The following is a 19,214-nucleotide window of genomic DNA, read 5'->3' as shown; positions in this document are numbered from 1 at the left end:
GATTTTCTCAAATGCTTGATTGGCTTATCGAACGCTGAGTTTTAGAGATTTGGTAGTAAGTTTTAGGTTTTTGCAAATATTTTTTATAGATTTTTATGCATGAATTGATCGCCCATAGGCTATAACTATGGTATACTACATAGTGCATATAGTTTAATAGTTTTCTACTCTACTCACAACTCAAGGTAAATGGTAAAAATATATATCATTTTATTTTTATTACAATCAAATTAAAATTTAATTTAATATTATCTTTAACTTAAATCGTATTACAATATTGCAAAAATAATAAAATATATTTATTATTTAAATTTTAAATATGCACAACGCAAACGGTTCATCGCCCTTATCGTCCGCGAGATGGTGCTGCTGTGGTAATAGTTTATCGGTGGGGGAATTCTTCCGTACGTGTTGTTATTGTTTGTTGTTATTTTTTTATATTTTTTTCGGTACTATCGGTCTGTCTCTCTCGTCAATGAACCGTCATGGCCTCAACCGTTTCTTATCATTGGCGGCCCCGCAGTGTAGTGTGTGTGCACGCCCGTGTGTGTGTGTGCGTGTGCGTGTGACAAAATATTTCGTGCGAGCGGAGAGAAAAATAAAAACGACGATAATAATAATATTATAATAACGAAAATAATACGACCGCCGCCGAATTTACAGAGACACGTCGCACACCGCCACCGCAGTGATCGTCCATCGTTTTACATAGACCGTACTAGGTACCTATTGGTGTTTGTTACGCAAATCTTTTTTTCCACTCTTCTTGTCTTTCGAGAAATTAGCGCTGCACGAAATATGGTATCGTTGTCGTCGTTTGCCCGCCGGTTCACCAGCCCTCCTCGTCGACAATAAATTTGTCGTCGCTGTCCGCTTGGTGTTTTTTTTCCATGCCATCAGGACTCGCCACCGCCAATCTCGGAATGACCACATAGAAGCTGAAGGTAAGTCATTTCAATGTTTCTTACCCAATAGGCCCAAATACTCGATATTCTTTCAGTCAATTCTGTACTTGATACTTAGCTCCTCCAAGTCCACCTCAGTAACCGTTTATGATCACTGCCATATGTTTGTTTTGATGACAAGGTCTTTCACTCAGGTCCATTGCAATGCCTACTTTTGTTAGTTTTGTAGTGTTGAGTTCTGCTTGGATAATATGATCTAGGTATTACCATACTGTTATGTGATTACTTTTAAATAATTAATATAGGCACTCATCTCATTTAGTATAAAATTGAAGTCTGTACAGATAATATGTTTTATATAATTTTTATTTTGTACCTATTCCTTAATCTGTATTATAATATTTATCGATTCTAACAATATTATGCTATAACTACCTACTATACAAGTGCACAACGTTAGTTTCAGTTGTATACATTTGCACTTCAATGCCAAGTCATAATTACTGTCAACAACTGTTATTATTTTATCATTGCATAAACAACATAATGTAGCTTACATTTTCTTTAAACTGTTACGTACATAGAGATTAAAAAAAACTGGTAAAAATCAGTTGGTAGTTCTAAAATTATATTATTATGTAAAAAGTTGTGTAAAAACTTAAAGTCAATTGTTGTACTTACCAGATTATATTAATTTTCTTTATTGTTTTACAATGCAGTGAGTTATGCACAATTTATTATGTTGCAAGTCAATAATATTATTCGTTTTTGAACGATAGGACACATTATTAAATTATATATATATATATATATTGTGATATCGGTACTTTGTTAAAATATTTTTCTAACATTGACCTTTTAATGACAATTTTTAAAACATATTGTTTGATGTACTTCTGAATTAAAATCATACCTTATATTTTAATGGAGGATTCATAAAGTTAATCTACATATTTAGTAACCCAATTATTTATGTACATAAAAATCAAAAAATTCTGAATCTCCATATAGGTATCTATTGTGTTTGCTTAATTCTACCATCCCATTCATCACAACATATTTAGTGATGATTTAACTATGTTTATTTTTGTATAATTTAATTTATCATACAATTTTATGAACAACTTTAATTTTTGGCTAAATAGAATCTGACTCTTGAGATGAATTTTAACTACCATTTTGAGTAGATAATTATATAAGATAAATACCCTGATAAATAAAAATGTATAATATGCTGAATTAGTATTAGCTATTAGGTAAATAATTTATTGCATAGAACCTGTATATAATATGTACTTATCTAAGAAATCTTCAAATTATTTTTGATTATGTTTAACGTCATAGTTTACCTATTTATCAAAAATTAATTTTGTCAATAGTTCTGTATGTAGTTAACTAAAAAATAATTTTTATCTAAAAACATAAAAACAACTTGATAATTTATTAATTTAATGTAATACTTAGATGATAAGATGCAATAATATTTATAACAATGTCAACATTAAAATATATTTTCAATATCCATTGTGTATAGTGTGGGTAGAACGTAGTCACTAACTATCAGTAAACTACAGCAACTGTTAAAATGATATAGGTATTAGTTAAAGTATTTGTTTAAATAGTAACATAACTATTAATAGTCTTTTAATATATGTCAATAAAACAAAAATTAATTTAATAAAAAAAAACTTTTAATTGTTTTTTATTTTTACTAGGGATTATACTATTATTAAACTGTTGGAACATTTCTAATATAGAAACTTATGGAATTAAACAAATAAAAACAACTCATTTTTGTAAATAAATAATTTTTTGTTTTCAGAATAAAATTTTATACTTGAATATGTTAGTTCACATAATTTTTTTGTGTAATATTTTTTATAACTGGTAACTTGTAAGTATAAATGATAAATTAAATGACTACTTTGATTGATCTATTAAGTAGATAACACAAATTGCATATATTTTGTTGATAAGTTAATTTGAGAATAATTAATTTGATACACTAATAAAGGTTTTAACAAAATACAAATTTTAATGTTGATACTTCAATAGGTACCTTAATATAATCCTATAAAATATTTAAAGTTAAATATTTGTTCGAGTTATGATTAATTAGCTTTTACATGTACATCTTTAGCTGATAGCCTTGCGCCTTATGCATAAAAATATAATAAAATATTAGTAATATAACGATGGTTGGCCAATAAATTGAGAAGTATACATATACGATATAACTATTTTAACTACATTATACGTTGCATTTAAATTAAACGATTGCTCGTTAAACATTTTATAGTTTACCCCGTGGAACTGCGGAAGAACAAAATGATCAACTGTCGTTTAAAACAGCTGATGCATATTGCATTGTCGTGTGCCAACGATTTTACAAAATAAATTTTATAGTAACGTGTTAAGAAATAATATTATCGACTCATGTCTTCGAGTTGAACGCGCTTGCTTTTAATTGATATGAAAAAAAAAAGTTTAGTCAACAGTTCAAAACTCTTACTCTGGGAGCCATATGTTAATCAAGCGCTACTGAATTCGAGAAATATGCAGCTTCCTGTGAAATCGCGCAATGTTCGTGGCAGATAGACAAAAACTTTTTGTTTTTATATTATAACTAGATAGTGAATTAAATGTGTACATAATGTCGACCATTTATCGGGTTTATTGGGCTTGGAAAATGATTGATTCATTGTTTACAATATTAATTAGTAAGTACCTAACTATAAACTGACAAATACGAGGGCAAAGTATTAAGGCAATTTATTGTGTTTGTGAAGTTTGATTTATCTATAAATCGCTAAGGTGCTTGTTTACATTTTTCTTCATCGTGGTATTTTCATTAAAAAACAAATTATTTGATGAATGACACCACTAAGTTACAATAATTGCGTTCAAATTTCAGTATAGAAAATTAAAGCATTCTTGAAGGTTTTTACTTCCCAAAAGTTAGTGTTCTCTAAAATATATTTCATATGTTTATCTTATTATTGATATAAAAAACAAATAATCAAAATTAATAATTTTCTTCAAAAATGAAACTTAAAAGTTTCAAAACATAATTTTGTTGATTTTTTTTTTGTAATTAGTAAGTACGATTTTTACATTGAATATAATTTTAACAATTGAAAAATTAATCGACCTCCTTTTAGATGATCAATATTTTATTATTTCACCATAATGAAAATGTTCACTATTCAGTTTTTTAAAAATGTATTGTGACTAACACGGTTTTTGAAAACATTTTATTTGAGTTTAAATAATAATATTTAATAACATTTTTTAAAATATAGTACACACTTATGAAGTAAAATAATTGAATAATGATTATGGGTACCAAACTGAATTTGTTTCTTGTAAGTGCAACTTTCATTGAATTTATTTTCTGCAGCCACTTTTCTATATAAATTATTAATTATAGCTTTTCGATTTCTACTACCCAAAATATGTGCTCATAATATGCTCTTCTGTTTGAGAAAAATCATAAAAACATCATAAACTTATTATACAATCATTGCAATCTAATATATTTTCGCTTGTCAAACTGAATCTAATATCAATAACGCTGCGATTTATTTTGCCGTTCACTTATGATATTGTCTGTTAGTTTATCGTATAATACCTAAAATATTAAAAATGTTATTAATTCATTAAATTATTATACACTACTATTTTCGCTACTAAATTTCTGTTTTGAGCACTTTTACACTTTTTTAAAGAGTTTTAAAACTAAAAATATTGTTTACTTCACTATTTATTAACCAGAAATGTAGAAAAAACATGTCATCTTACTGTTCAATTAATATATTATTATAAAGTTTCTTCGATTGTTTTAAAAATATGTTATCAGGTCATGTTTTCTTTATCTACTACTGTTAATTTGTAATACTTTAAATTTGCTTTGGAATATCTATATTGAAAAAAATACATGCACATGTTATATAATAGGTACACGACGAGTAGGGAAAAAAAAGGTTATGCAATATTAAACACGTAATAAATAATATTTTATACTATAATAAATATATAGCAGGTAAAATGTAGTTCTAGTGTATCTAGTTTATATATTTTACTAGTAGAGATTGAAAAAATAAAATGAATAAAAGGGTCACCCATCTTTTTTTTTTTTGTTTAATCGTGATTTGAATAGTTTTTACTAAACATTTTTACTTGTGGTAACGCAATACAGCACAAGTAACTTAAACTAAACGTGTTTATATTTTATTTATGAATTGAATAATGTAAAATTGAAATACTTATTTCGTTTTCGTTTACAAATTATTGATATGTATTTATTGTTAGCTCCTTTAAATTAATTTGTTTATTTTAAAAGTGAAAAATGTTTGAAATCACTAATTAATATCATTATTATTTTATATTTTTTTTTTTGATTTAAGAGCATATTTTTTAATAACAAATATAAATTACTTAATAATTGATACCTAGCTAATAAACAAAACAAAAGTTTACGTAAGATTTGATTAGTATTACTAGAATATTAAATCAAATTAACAAATCGTTAATATATGCTATGAAACCGTAAATTAAAAATTGAAAATTGTGTTTTTTGCCATTTGATGATTTCCAGAAAAACAAAAACAACATAAAAATAATTTCAATTGATACTTACCAAAATATAGCAGGAAATAACTCATTAAATAATGATGGAATAGTCATTTGTAAACTATACAGAACCATGTTTAAAAACATTTTCCAAATTAATCAACTTTATAGTTAGGTATTTTTCTAGTTATAATAGGTTTGTAAAATGTGTAATTCAACTTAAATAGACTTTTCAAAAAATCAATAATTTTTTCTTTTCGTAAAGGCTCTGTTATTTTTCTTTGCTCTAATATAGTTATAACTTATTAGTAGGTATGTTATAATATGTGTATAGTGGGTATAATATACTATACTAATGAAGCCAACTAACATTCACAAAACACGTATCGTATAATGACGGTATTATTATGTTTAGACGTTATAGAAAATGAGCTTTATCTCGGTTTCTAAACCTAGTGGTATTTGTATATATATTTGGCAGTTGTTTCAACAAAAAAATGATGATCATGTTCGGATAATATACTAATAGGTGGGTGTATAATATTATATAATAATAATATTATAGCTTATATCTATAACTGGACGTTAGAGATAATGCAGCTATCTAAATCAATACGTATCAATACGCGACCGCAATCGTATTACGTAACACCTATTTATATAAAAATGGTACAATAATCATTACATTATTGTTTTTTAATTTAATAATATTAATAAGAATAATAATAAAAATATATTAATAATTCATTTTGAGGATGGCTGATGACTTTATCAAATAATTGCATGCACCTACATAATTACACAATAATCATAAATTTATTAATAGGTTTATTATTGGTATTCTATAACTAACATTATTAGTTGTACGTAAGTTAACTTATATTGTGTACAAAATATAAAATATGTATGTGTAATTAATATATATTAGGCATCTATATTTTTTCGTTTGTTTTTATAATGATTGAATGAAATACAATTTTAATGTATATAATTCCTTACATAATTGCAATGCATTGATTAATTACTTACATTTTTTAGGTATAATTCTGATCGAAATTGGAATGAAAACAAGTATTAACGAACATTCTGAAAGAGCTATAAAGGAAATATTTTTAACCAATTCTTTTAACTATATTACATATATATAACAAAAGATAAAAACATATTTAGTTCTTTGTAATTTTTCTAGGTCTTGTAAATATTCCATTTATATTTTATATGGTCTTCAGATAACTTGAATATTATAATATTTGTTCAAGAAATGATATTGCGAGTGACTGATTTTTCATATTTACATAAAAATAAATAATTTTTGAAATATTTATAAAACGCGTTAAATTAAAATGTATCATCATTAATACATATATACTAAATAGTTTAAAATATAATTTGTTGATGCTATGTTATATTATATATTAATATATATAGTATCCTATATTATTAATATACTTTACCATTACGAATATACACGTTTAAAAAAAAAAACTAAACAACGGCGGTTATTGAAAAATTGTTGGAAATTTAAAATAATTTACACCATACAGAACTATAATACGTTATAATATGCAGTTATTATATTCTACGCAAAACATATTTTATACACATCTGAATTTTAAAATTTTATTCACGCTAGCAATTATATAGCCACAGTTGGCAGTAAACATTTACATTTATACTGTTTGCTTAACTGTGAATATAGGCGTATTGATCTGGTTTATTTAACAGATGAAAACACATAGGTAGTGTATTAAATTCCATATATGTACATAATATACTAAACTTTTGCTAAATATTTATTACAATGTTGATGCAGGTAGGTAAATGACGAGTAGGTATGCTAATTTATAAATAATTATGTATTGAATATTAGACTTGTATAAAGTTTGGGGTAATATAGTTTGTTGTTTTTCGAACTATGCAAATGGTTACAACACACTTTAGTATGTAATAAAATAATATATTTTTAATTTATATTCGATATCCGTAATTATTTTACATACATTCAATCATACGCATATATTGGTTTTGAATATTAGTTCGTTATTTTCATTAATCTCGAGTCATTTATATTCATTAAATAACAATACTAATTATGCGTTGGTAAAATAATATTATATTTTCTTATTTAATTAATAACAATAATAATTTGGATTTGTCATTAAATTCGTATTCTGAAGAGTTCGAGGGGTTATGTTATTATGTTTATCGATTATTCCATAGAAACGGAAACGTAGATAATTTATTGAAAATATTTTCGTCGTAATAACCAATGTGCCTATTGCAAAAAATGTACAACATAAAAATATTCTATTTACATGTTTATATATATTTTTCATGTTAATATCCAAAAACTATACATAAAAAAGAGAATTGTGTAATTTTGTAATACATTTTATGTACAAATGTTTAAACTTAAGAATGTTTTAAAAAAAATTAACAATTATAATTGAACATAGGTTTACGAGTATATAATTAATTAGTAATGCATAGTTAATTTAAAAAAAACAATAAATTATTTTAACTTGATTTTGTATAGAAAACAATTAAATTTTAAACTGAAGAAAACATTTATTGTTTCATATAATTACAACAAATTTATTGTAGACTATTTGTTATATTTAAAATATACACTTACAGGCTTACAGCTTGTAGTTATAGTAAGGTATTATAATTATTTATAATCAATGGTTTTAGGATATCAATGATCATATTTTTCCAAGCAGACCTTTCATGGCTATAATCATTTTAAGAATACCAAGAGTACAATAAGGGTTTATTTACCGAATATTTTAAGCATAATTATGTACAAATTAATCTACCCGAGTATATATTAATATTATGTTTCATTTTACTTATTTTTTTTAGCAGCTTATGTAGATTTTTTGAGGAGTTATGTTAAACAGCCTGAGAGATGGTCAAATAAATTATGGAACTACAAATTGCCAATCTGCACATGTTCCACCTCATAATGTCGTCGCCCCAATACATCAAAATTCTCTTATATCGACCGAACCCACTACACCTGTCTATCAGTGGAATGCAAACCATCGGCTTGAACATTTATATGGCTTTCATTCCAGATATTATAATCTCGACTTTCCTACTCCATACCCGCCAGCTACTAATCAATATGTACCTTCAAATGTGTACGGACAGAATTTGCCGCAATGCTGTCAACCGTGTTGTCGGCTCAGGTCTCAAAACATACCAAAAGCATCTCCATCACAAATGTTATATAACCCAAGACCAGTGCAACAATTGAATCGATCTTATAAATCAAAAAAGACTTTGAAAACTCCGTGCTCCGAACAGTTCCTACCATACATTCCAAATGATTTACCAGTTAAATACGATACCCAAAATTGTTATCAACAAAAATATAATAGTTCATATTTAAACAACACAAATTATTGCCCTCCAGCTAATAACTTGTGGATTCCACCCGCGGCCAATCCTAACTGGTCTACCGATAGGTTACGTCCAATTGGTCGTCATACCGGTGTGGTGTCGCATGATTTTAGTAGGGAAAAAAATTATCAAAGATTACCAAACTATCAAAGTAACCCTTATTTAAAACCTACAAGTGCTACACATCATATACCTTATAATTACATTCCATCAATGCCTGATGTACACGACTATCGACCTTCAATCTATCATAATTCATTAAAAAACAATACGACTGAGTATGTATCACATGATCACAGTTCTAGATTGCCTATTTCATCTCAAAATATTCAAAATCCGCCTTCATTACAACAGTACTATAACACTCAACCAGTGCCTTATTCAGATGTACAAATACCAAATAGTGAATCATTTAAATCACCTCAAATCGAGCCAAAAAATAACTCAAAGAGTAATTTAAACGTACGTGAGTTTTTAGCTAATTGGGACGAAGGAGAAGAAGAAATCGGTGAAAAATCTTCTGAAACAACAGAGCCCATAGTGGTACTCGATTGCATGACACTTGATGGAGATGCATTGACTAAAATTCAAGAAAAACTAAATGTAGTTTCCTATGAAAATTTGGAAAAAGTACTTAAAGAAAATCAAAACCCATTAGTTTTAACTGCAGAACCAAATGAAATCAATTCTTTTAACAATAAACCCAAATTACATTCAAAATCTAATTTTGAACCCCTAGATTACACTAAACGGGAAACTGGTATTATTAAACCGTTTATCACTGAAAAAAAAATATCATCCGAATTAACTAACCAGCCTGAAAAAAGTTATAGCGTTAATTTTGATGGAATGGTTGCTTGGTACGGTAAAAAAAATACAGATATTTCATCCACAGATCTCATTGAAAGATTAGCTGACAGGATTTTTAACCTAAGTAAATCACAAGAAAATGAAGGCGTATCATTTGGAACAGCAGCCTATACAGGACAAATAACTCAAACTAATCGATCCATTGAAAGTACCGATAAAAATACTACAAAATATATTCAAAATCCACAAATGTTTGATTTACAACATCATGTAGATAAATGTATTGAACCTCCTTTGATGAATAAAATCAGTTGTAACAAGGATTCAATTCCTAGAGTTAATTCTTTTGTTTTAAATGAAAGTAACAAATCATCAACTATAAAATCAAATAACGCGAATTCATCGTGTATCGTGGAAAATATAACAAAAAGATGTTTAAATGTTACTAATGAAGATACTACACCATGGCATTTAGACCAAAGTGTCCAAGAACAACATTTAAATACGTCTTTGTATGACCACAGTGTTATAATGAAACCTCTTGACTTTTCTTCGCTTACCGATGAAACTAAAGGTAATCCTTTTGTGTTCGAAAAAATTACGTCAAATGATATCAAACTAAATGACAGCATCAATAATCAATGCAATAAAGTATTTAATGAAAATAATAGTTATAACTCTACAGTTTCCAATAACGAACATTCAATACAACAAATAGATACAAGTAATAGACATTTTCCAGTTATAGTCTCGCCACATAGACAAGAATATAACGGATTTCATGAAAGTGTCATACAGAGGACTGGTTGCGATAAAAATAAACACGATAAAGTATCAACACAAACTGATTTTGAAAGCATGAATTGGAACTTATCAAATGATCTTGATAAGATTATGAAAAACACGAATATAGTTATGGAACCATCTTGTTTATATGACAGAAATAATTACAATATTTTAGACAGTATGAACTCAGATAAAAATGTTTCTACTCGGTGGAAGGATAATGTACCGTGTGTAGACTTGACAGTTAACTGTAAAACTAATCTTCATCACGATTCATTTTTTGACAGCTGGAGCTTTATTGAAAGCTATGAAAATCATTCTAATAAAAAAATTATGAATATGTCTTCTAATGATAATTCCCACCACTCGTTGTTTCCGAACCAAATAACTTCTTTAGAAGAATCAACAAAAAATAATAATAATTCTAGTGAAAATACTGATGATACATTGGTTGCAGTAAAAGATATGCCACCATTTTCAAAATCGAATGATTTATCACCTACTAATCGACAATCGCGAGACGTTTTTAATTTAAATAATAGAATACCTGACTTCAGTGATGGGTTTGAATTACCAGTTATAAATGAATCACACGATTATTTGCAATTTAAAAAGGATGATAATGAACATCGGGCGGATGGTTCGATTTTTGAACATCTAAATGAACCTAAGTGCATTACAACTGTAAATGAAACATTAAATTATAAGAATGATCAAAATAAACTCGATTTTATTGGTCTCCCGAGTTTTAAAGAAAAAGAGCCATTAGCACCTGTATCTGCACCTTCAAAACTTAATGTTGTTAAACCTACTTTACGAGACCCTAGTCAAATGTATACAGTCATAAAACAGAAGTTAAAATATGATAATCCATGTGTTGACAATGATAGTGTAGTAACTAATAAAATTGAAAACAATTCAAAAGAACATCTTACGAATTCGTTTAACGTAACGGACTTAAAATCTAAATATAATTGTGTGCAATTAAATCAATTTGATGTTTGGTCTGAAAAGTTTGTATTAAAAGGAAATTCAAATACTTCGTCTAGTGCAGTTGTTCAATGTGATGTAGAAATTACACAATTTAAGAGTAATCCCGAAAATCGCAATTTATTATCGAAATCAAATATGAGTGAAAATTATCAGGACAAAACTATGATATTGCCAGAAAATACAAATTGCAATTTAACTGCTGATAAAATTAATTCGAATGATTTTCTTAACTGTTTGGAGAGCACAAAAACAGATGACCAGAAATATCGAGATACTTTTGATGAATTTGAAACGTCATTTGGATTTGATATACATTGTAATGCCGAATCTAACAAATCTTTCCACGAAGATATTGTCGACAAATGTTTCGAAGAAAGGATTAAAGATCAAATTAGAGATCGGAACATAAATACAGTTGAATCAACTAATACTTCAAACAGTAATACAACATCATCAAACAATACTCAGTTGCCTTTCCAGTGTGATTTTCAATCAAGTTATTTAATTAAAAATTATTTTGACGAAAACAAAAATAAAACAGTTGTGTTAGATCAACAAACCAGTTACCATGATAAATCAGACACAACAGTCTTTAAATATCATGGACAAAATGTACAAGAATTCGAATTGCAAAGTAATGAAAATATTCATACAGTTATAAATTCTGAAAAAAATTCTAAGTTTAACATGAATAGCGATGTTGGAAAAATTCAAAATGTTAATGAAAACAATAATTCAAATTTTATAAATGAAGTCGAATCCTGTGAAGATAAACACGAAAACACAAATAATATTAGTAAAATATCAAGTTTAAAAAAAAATAGTTTCGATTATTTAAACGTAGAAGATCGCAATTTAAAGTTTGATAATAAAAAAAGTATTCTTGAATCCATAATTTCTAAGGGAAAATGTGAAATTAATAGTTCTATTGAAGCTAACATTATTAGCAAAGTAAAACAGAATGATTTGAATACTAACAAATTATTTCATGTTCGAAAAAATTCAAATGTTGATTTTGAGCTGAATAATATCGAATCAAATATTTTTGGATCAAATCCAAAATCTAAAAGTATTGTAAGTCCAATTGAAGCTAATAAAAACAATAAAATAGGTAACCACACGAATAGTTTTGAATCAAAGTATAATTCTGATAATATAGAACAAATTGAACACAATATTAATAAAAAAAATATTTTTGAATTGGATAATAATAATATTGATATACATAATTTAGAAAAAATGGATGAATTTGATTTTAATACAAGAATTATTCAAAATTTAGAAATTGAATGTTCTTCTGTTAATATTGAAAAATCAACAAGTTCAAACGAAATATTTACAAATAAAAGTCAAATAAAAACTGATTGTGGATTTGAAATAAACGATGATGAAAACAAAGTAAAATTAGAAACAAATTACAAAAACACTCTAGGTATTCAAGAAAAGCTACAAGTTGAAGAAACGTCTAACTTAAATCGTAATAATGATACTCAATGTCATAATGTATTTGAAACTGAAAATATTAATTGTGAAAATAAAGTGGACCGTATTTTTGAAATTGGCTGTATTGTTAACAATATTCAAGAAAAACTAAACCTCGAAAACCCTGAAATACAAACTGATTTTGATATTGAAAATCAAAATACAGAAAAATGTAATTTAAATAACTGTAATACTAGTAGGAATTCTAAAAGAGGTAATAACTTGGAAGTTGAGAATATTTTTGAAAATATATATGATAATTTATCGACTTTGAACTCTGTCAAAAATGATACTAACATTTTAGAAAATTTCTGTCAAGAAGATACAAAATGTGATGCTTCTAAATGTCTAGAAATTACTAAAAATTTAAATTTAAAAAATAAAAACTCAGAGGATGTTGATGAAATTTGTGACGAACCAAATATGGATGTGTTCCATAATGTATCTGAAGAAACTAATAATGTTTTACTACAAGAACTTGTAAATAATTCTGCTGGTCGTCTGATGACTGTTTCAGTGCCACACAATGAATCGATAAACGATGTTGAAAGCAAACCAACGATTCTAGAATATAGTACAAATGAAAATCAAGCTATGTCTGTAGAAGAATTTACCGAAAGCATTAAAGAAGGTGAAACCGAGTCAAATATTGAAAAAAATAGGCAACCTATAAAAAACTTGACGGTCAATATAGTTAAAGGAGGTGCTACATTAGCAATATTTGAAAACTTAAAATCTAATTTATTAAATGCTGAAGAAAAATATCATGCTTTTGAATTAAAATCACAACAGAATCCCAATAAAATGTACGAAGTTGAAGATTCTACTAACTCTGGACCTTGTTTATTGAGTCATATTGAAATGACTAATTCTAATCAAATAATTGAGAATAAAGATGTAATGAATTATGAACCGAGTATATTAAATCACGATGAATTAATAGCCCAACAACGTTCAGTGGAAACTATTGAAGCCGTTGATCTGACTAGTTCTAGACCTAGTTCATTAAATCACAAGAAACTAATGATGCAAAAACCGATAAAGATGTTTATTGCTGAAAATTCAACAAGTCCTAAACTTTCATTAAACAATGATGAATCTACATCCCAACAGTATCCAGATGAAATTGGTGAAATCAAAGATTCCATTAGTACTGGACTTAGTTCATTAAGTAATACTGAATTAATAAACAAACAAAATACAAATACAATTGATGGAGTTGAAGATTCAGTTAATTGCGAATGTAACTTATTAAACCATAAGGAATTAAAATGCCAACAATATTGCAATAAAATGGTCGAGGTTGAAAACTCAAAGAATTCATTAAAAAACAATATATTGCAATACCACCAACATATAAATCAAATTAATAAGAATAAAGATTCAACTAATTCAGAGCCTTGTTCAATAAATCAAGATGAATTAGAATTACAAAAGGATTCAAACGTCATTTACGAGCTCGAAGATTCGATTAATTCTGGATCTTATTCAATAAATCAAGATAAATTTGAATTTCAACAAAATGCAAATGTTATATATAAGGCTGAAGATTTGACTAGAAATAAACCGAGTTCAATAAAACAGAATGAATTAAAATACCATCATAATTTAAATGAAATTAGTAAGAATGAAGAATTAACTAGTTCTGGACCTAGTTCAATAAATCAAAGTCAATTAGACTCTCAACAAAATGCAAATAAAATGTACAATGCTGAAGATTTGACTAGAAATAGACCTAGTTCAATAATACAGAATGAATTAAAATACCATCATAATTTAAACGAAATTAGTGAGAATGAAAATTCGACTAGTTCTGGACCTAGTTCAATAAATCAAGATGAATTAAAATTACTAAAGAATTCAAATGTAATTGACGAGTCCGAAGATTTGAAAAGTTCTAAATCTAGTTCAATAAATCAAGATCAATTAGAATTACAACATAATTCAAACGAGAGTAACGATTCTGAAGATTCAACTAGTTCTAGGCTTAGTTCAATAAGTCAAGATGAATTAGAATTACTAAAGAATTCAAATGTAATTGACGAGTCCGAAGATTTGAAAAGTTCTGAATCTTGTTCAATAAATCAAGATCAATTAGACTTTCAACAAAATGCAAATAAAATGTACAATGTTGATGATTGTACTAGATCTAGATGTAGTTCAATAAAACAAAATGAATTAAAATACCGCCAAAATTTAAATGAAATTAGTGAGTATGAAGATTCAGCTAGTTCTGGACCAAATTCAATAAATCAAGATGATCTAGAATTACAATATAATTTAAATGCAATAAACGATTCTGAAGATTCAGTAGGTTCTAGTTCTAGTTCAATAAATCAAGATGAACTAAAATTACAACATAATTCAAATGAAATTAATGGTTCTGAAGATTCAACTAGTTCTATGCCTAGTTCAATAAATCAAGATGAACTAAAATATCATCATAATTTAAACGAAATTAGTGAGAATGGAGATTCAACTAGTTCTGAATCTTATTCAATAAATCAAGAAAAATTAGGCCTTGAACAAAATTTGAATGAAATATATAAGGCTGAAGATTTGACTAGATGTATACGTACTTCAATAAAACAAAATGAATTAAAATACCATCAACATTTAAATGAAATTAATGGAAATGGAGAATCAACTAGTGTTAGGCCTAGTTTAAAAAATCAAGATGAATTAGAATTAACTAAGAATTCAAATGCAATTGACGAGTCCGAAGATTTGATAAGTTCTGAATCTTGTTTAATAAATCAAGATAAATTATATTTTCATCAAAATGTAAATGAAATATACGATTCTGAAGATTCAACTAGTTTTAGGCCTAGTTCAATAAATCAATATGAATTAGAATTTCAACAGAATTTAAATGAAACCGACAAGGCTGAAGATTTGAGTACATCTGCCCATAGTTCAATAAATCAGGTCGAATTAGAATTTCAACAAAATTCATATGCAATTTATGATTCCGAAAATTTGATTAGATCTGAACGTAGATCATTAAATCAAGATGAATTAGAATTTCAATATAATTCAAATGAAACTAATGAGGCTGTAGATTTGACCATAACAAGACCTAGTTCAATAAACCACGAAGAATATAGAAATGAACACAATTTGAATGCAATCGTTGAAGATAAAAATTTAATTGGTTCTGTTAGAAGTTTATTGAAACACAGTGAATTGATAAGCCAAGATATATTTGAAGAGCCACCCAGTTTAAAAAAGTCTGTGATATTTGAACAGAATATTCATAAAACGAATTGTGATGCGTGTACAGATTCGAAAAGCGTTGTTGATGACATAAAATTACCAAAAGTTAAATTTATATTGAAACGTCATAGTAGAAATATGATAAAAACAAATATATTTGATGAAGAACCGGATGTGCCTTACAAAAAATTGAAAGTAGTGAAAGATGAAAACCTTATGACTCGTCATATTTTCAAAAAACGAAATAAGTCCTATACAAAGTGTACATCGTGGCAAAATATGTATAAAAAGGAATTGAACTTTGAACCGAATGATAATAATCTAAAAGAGTCAATCGAAAAGACGGATATCCCACCAATTATTCGTCCGGATAATATTGCACAAGTCGTTCAAACCCCGGATGAAAGAGAAAAATATGACAATAAGTTACTAGATCGGATGTACGATCATGATGACGAACGAAATGATGAAGTTTTAAATGTCTCTGTTGGGGTCAAAAATGATGTGATTGATGATGATGAATATAACGGGCCTTTCAACACCCCAATCCCATCGCCATTTGACGACTTTCAATCGGAAAACCCAACGCCAGAACACTGCAGTGGCGAAGTATTTTGGGACAAGTCACTGGAAGATGAGTACAAAAGCGTTCTGCATAAGACGATATCAAAATTTGCGAAAGTCCGGGTTAACATCAGAGATAAGTTTAACAGTCGACTACTTGCTCATCGGGTGAACAAAACGAAACGGAAAAAACGGGAGTGGCGACAGCGACAGCTATTATTGGCCGATAAGGCGGCGGTAGTAATCGTTGGACGCGTCGAAGACGCTGTCAAGCCTGTTGTCGTGGCCTCCAAAGTATCGACAAATCCGATGTACAAGATCAAAGTTCAGTTGCCCTGGGGTCGGATATTTAATATGAAAGGAAACCGGAATAAGACCAAGGATAATACCAAAATCGAGCTGGGCCCTGCTAAAGTAGAAGTGAGATTAAGCCGAACGCCGGGTGAATGGCAGGTGGCAGCTTGTCAGCCGATGACTTCTCCCAAATCGGTGGTGATTGTCAGACGGTTAGTACTGCAGAGGGCAACTAGTCCTGTCACAAACAATAGCGACGTTGATGACCACTTCCACAACCACCGCCACGAGGATGACGGCCATGATACAAACGATAATCGTTCGCACGAACTCTCCAGGAAATTGCCAAAAATTGTTATCCGAAGAAACGGTCAAGACAATAACTATACCAGTTACGTGAGCAGTAGTGGGTTCGAGAGTGGCGGAGGCGACGAAGACGATGGCAGCGGCGACAAAAACGACAGCGGTGGCGGCGTTCCTCAGTTGATGGTTCGGTTGGTCAGAGACCGAAAGCTGGATGCAATGGCCGTCGAAGGAGTCACTACTCTACACCTTAAACATCTTGTTCCTATATCCGAATCTGAAATGGAAGCATCAGTGGAGGTGGACATGCACTGTGCCAAAAGGGTTCGATACTCGTAGATTGCAGTTAATACCACCATAACTATTACCACTATCATCAGTCAACACCACCTTACACGTTACCACCACCAACTAATAGGTGAGTTTTAAGTTTTTAATATAGGCATAATCATTTTCCTGTAATATTCGCTACATGGTTATATTTATCATAACTTTTTATTTCAGGAAGATTAAATAAAAAAACATGCATTTTTTATGTAAACTGGAAAAGTTGAATATTATGTTACCAATAATAATTATTACAACCTTCAAAACTTTATCACGATTTTTCTCTTCAGTTGTTGTTTTTAATTTAAATTTTATATTTTTACGATTTTGGTTTTTGATAAAATGATGTTATTGTTTTATCAATAATCTACATTGTGTACTATACTAGAAATTATGGATGATCCTATTGTAGTTATTATATTATATTTTTATTTATTTTTTTTTTTTTGTTGATTTTTAATATTTTATTTGAAATAGGTATAATTTTATTTTTTTGTTGGTGATCATAAGTTATATTGTTATTTGAGTGAGGTTGTACTTTCGTTGTTTTATTTTAATTTAAATTATTGATTTTTATTATTTTTGACTGTCGGAAAAAAAGAATTGTAAAGAACCAAAGATTAAAACATTGTTAGATTAATTCGTATTTTAATAGAAACAATTGACTGTAAATTATAACCCTTTTATTTTAAACTAGAATCATTTTATAATTTGTCTTGTTAAAAATTTATATTTTATCACTGTGATAGGAATAAGTTAACTTTCCTTACACTCAAGATCATTATATCTTGTTTCTTGATGTCTTTTTGGAACAATACATACCTAATATTGGTCCAACAGTAATCAAAATTACTATTTAGCGTACTATATTTTATAATTAACATGTTTATCTATTCATTTTGCTTTTGCTTTAATAAATCACATGAGCTTATATTCAAATTTTAATTACCTCTCAATTTGTTAAGGGTTTTCTTTTAAAAATAATAAATATTTTCGCCGTGATTTTTCTGTCAGGTGATACGTTTGCTATTCAATTATAATGAAAAAAAACTATCAAGTCAAATATTGTTTTATGCACTTGCTTTCTATACAATTTATAACATATAATTACTAACTAGTACAAATATAATTATATGAAAATGTCTATTAAAATGAATTGTTTGCTTTAAAGCAATACTCAATGGTAATTAAGAACGATTAAATTCGCAAATTGTATAATTCGTTTCGTCCGTGGCTACTAATAACTTTCGTTCGGCCTCTAACGGTAATTTAGACACAAAAATATTTCTCAATCACCAAGTCTGTTTACTGCTAATTATTTTAGTGTGTTCCTAGTCAGTATATTTTATTTGTTTTTTGCTTAAAAAACAAAAAAAATCATTAATCGTTTTTATTTAATCTTTCTTTACTTTCTTTGGTAATATTAAATGTTAATTACCATTTTAAATACTGTATTAACACATAACATAACCAAAAATATTCCCAAATGATTTCAATTTTGATTTAACTGGCTGTGATTTAATGAGCTAAATCCCAAAGGTATTTTTGACGAAA

General features: G+C 27.9%; 1 protein-coding gene across 3 annotated transcripts; it reads left to right on the top strand.

Annotated features, from left to right (window-relative positions):
- The first annotated feature begins 349 nt into the window (after positions 1-349).
- Positions 350-18,059, top strand: LOC113551189 (putative uncharacterized protein DDB_G0282133). Of its 3 annotated transcripts, none has more exons than XR_003405112.1 (3): positions 350-944; positions 8,346-17,751; positions 17,838-18,059. XR_003405112.1 is itself a non-coding variant. In XM_026953280.1 (2 exons), exon 2 carries the CDS (start codon positions 8,370-8,372, stop codon positions 17,670-17,672), a length of 9,303 nt encoding a protein of 3,100 aa, XP_026809081.1. In that variant the 5' UTR covers positions 350-944; positions 8,343-8,369; the 3' UTR covers positions 17,673-17,831. The 3 variants fall into 3 exon arrangements, 1 of the variants encoding a protein (XP_026809081.1); XR_003405111.1 differs by having other exon boundaries at positions 8,343-17,751; XM_026953280.1 differs by lacking the exon at positions 17,838-18,059 and having other exon boundaries at positions 8,343-17,831.
- The last annotated feature ends 1,155 nt before the right edge of the window (positions 18,060-19,214 follow it).

This window comes from Rhopalosiphum maidis, chromosome 2 (assembly GCF_003676215.2).
Source record: "Rhopalosiphum maidis isolate BTI-1 chromosome 2, ASM367621v3, whole genome shotgun sequence".
NCBI classification, from domain to species: domain Eukaryota; kingdom Metazoa; phylum Arthropoda; class Insecta; order Hemiptera; family Aphididae; genus Rhopalosiphum; species Rhopalosiphum maidis.
Note: the sequence above shows the minus strand (reverse complement) of the source record. Positions and strands in the feature narration are given on the sequence as shown.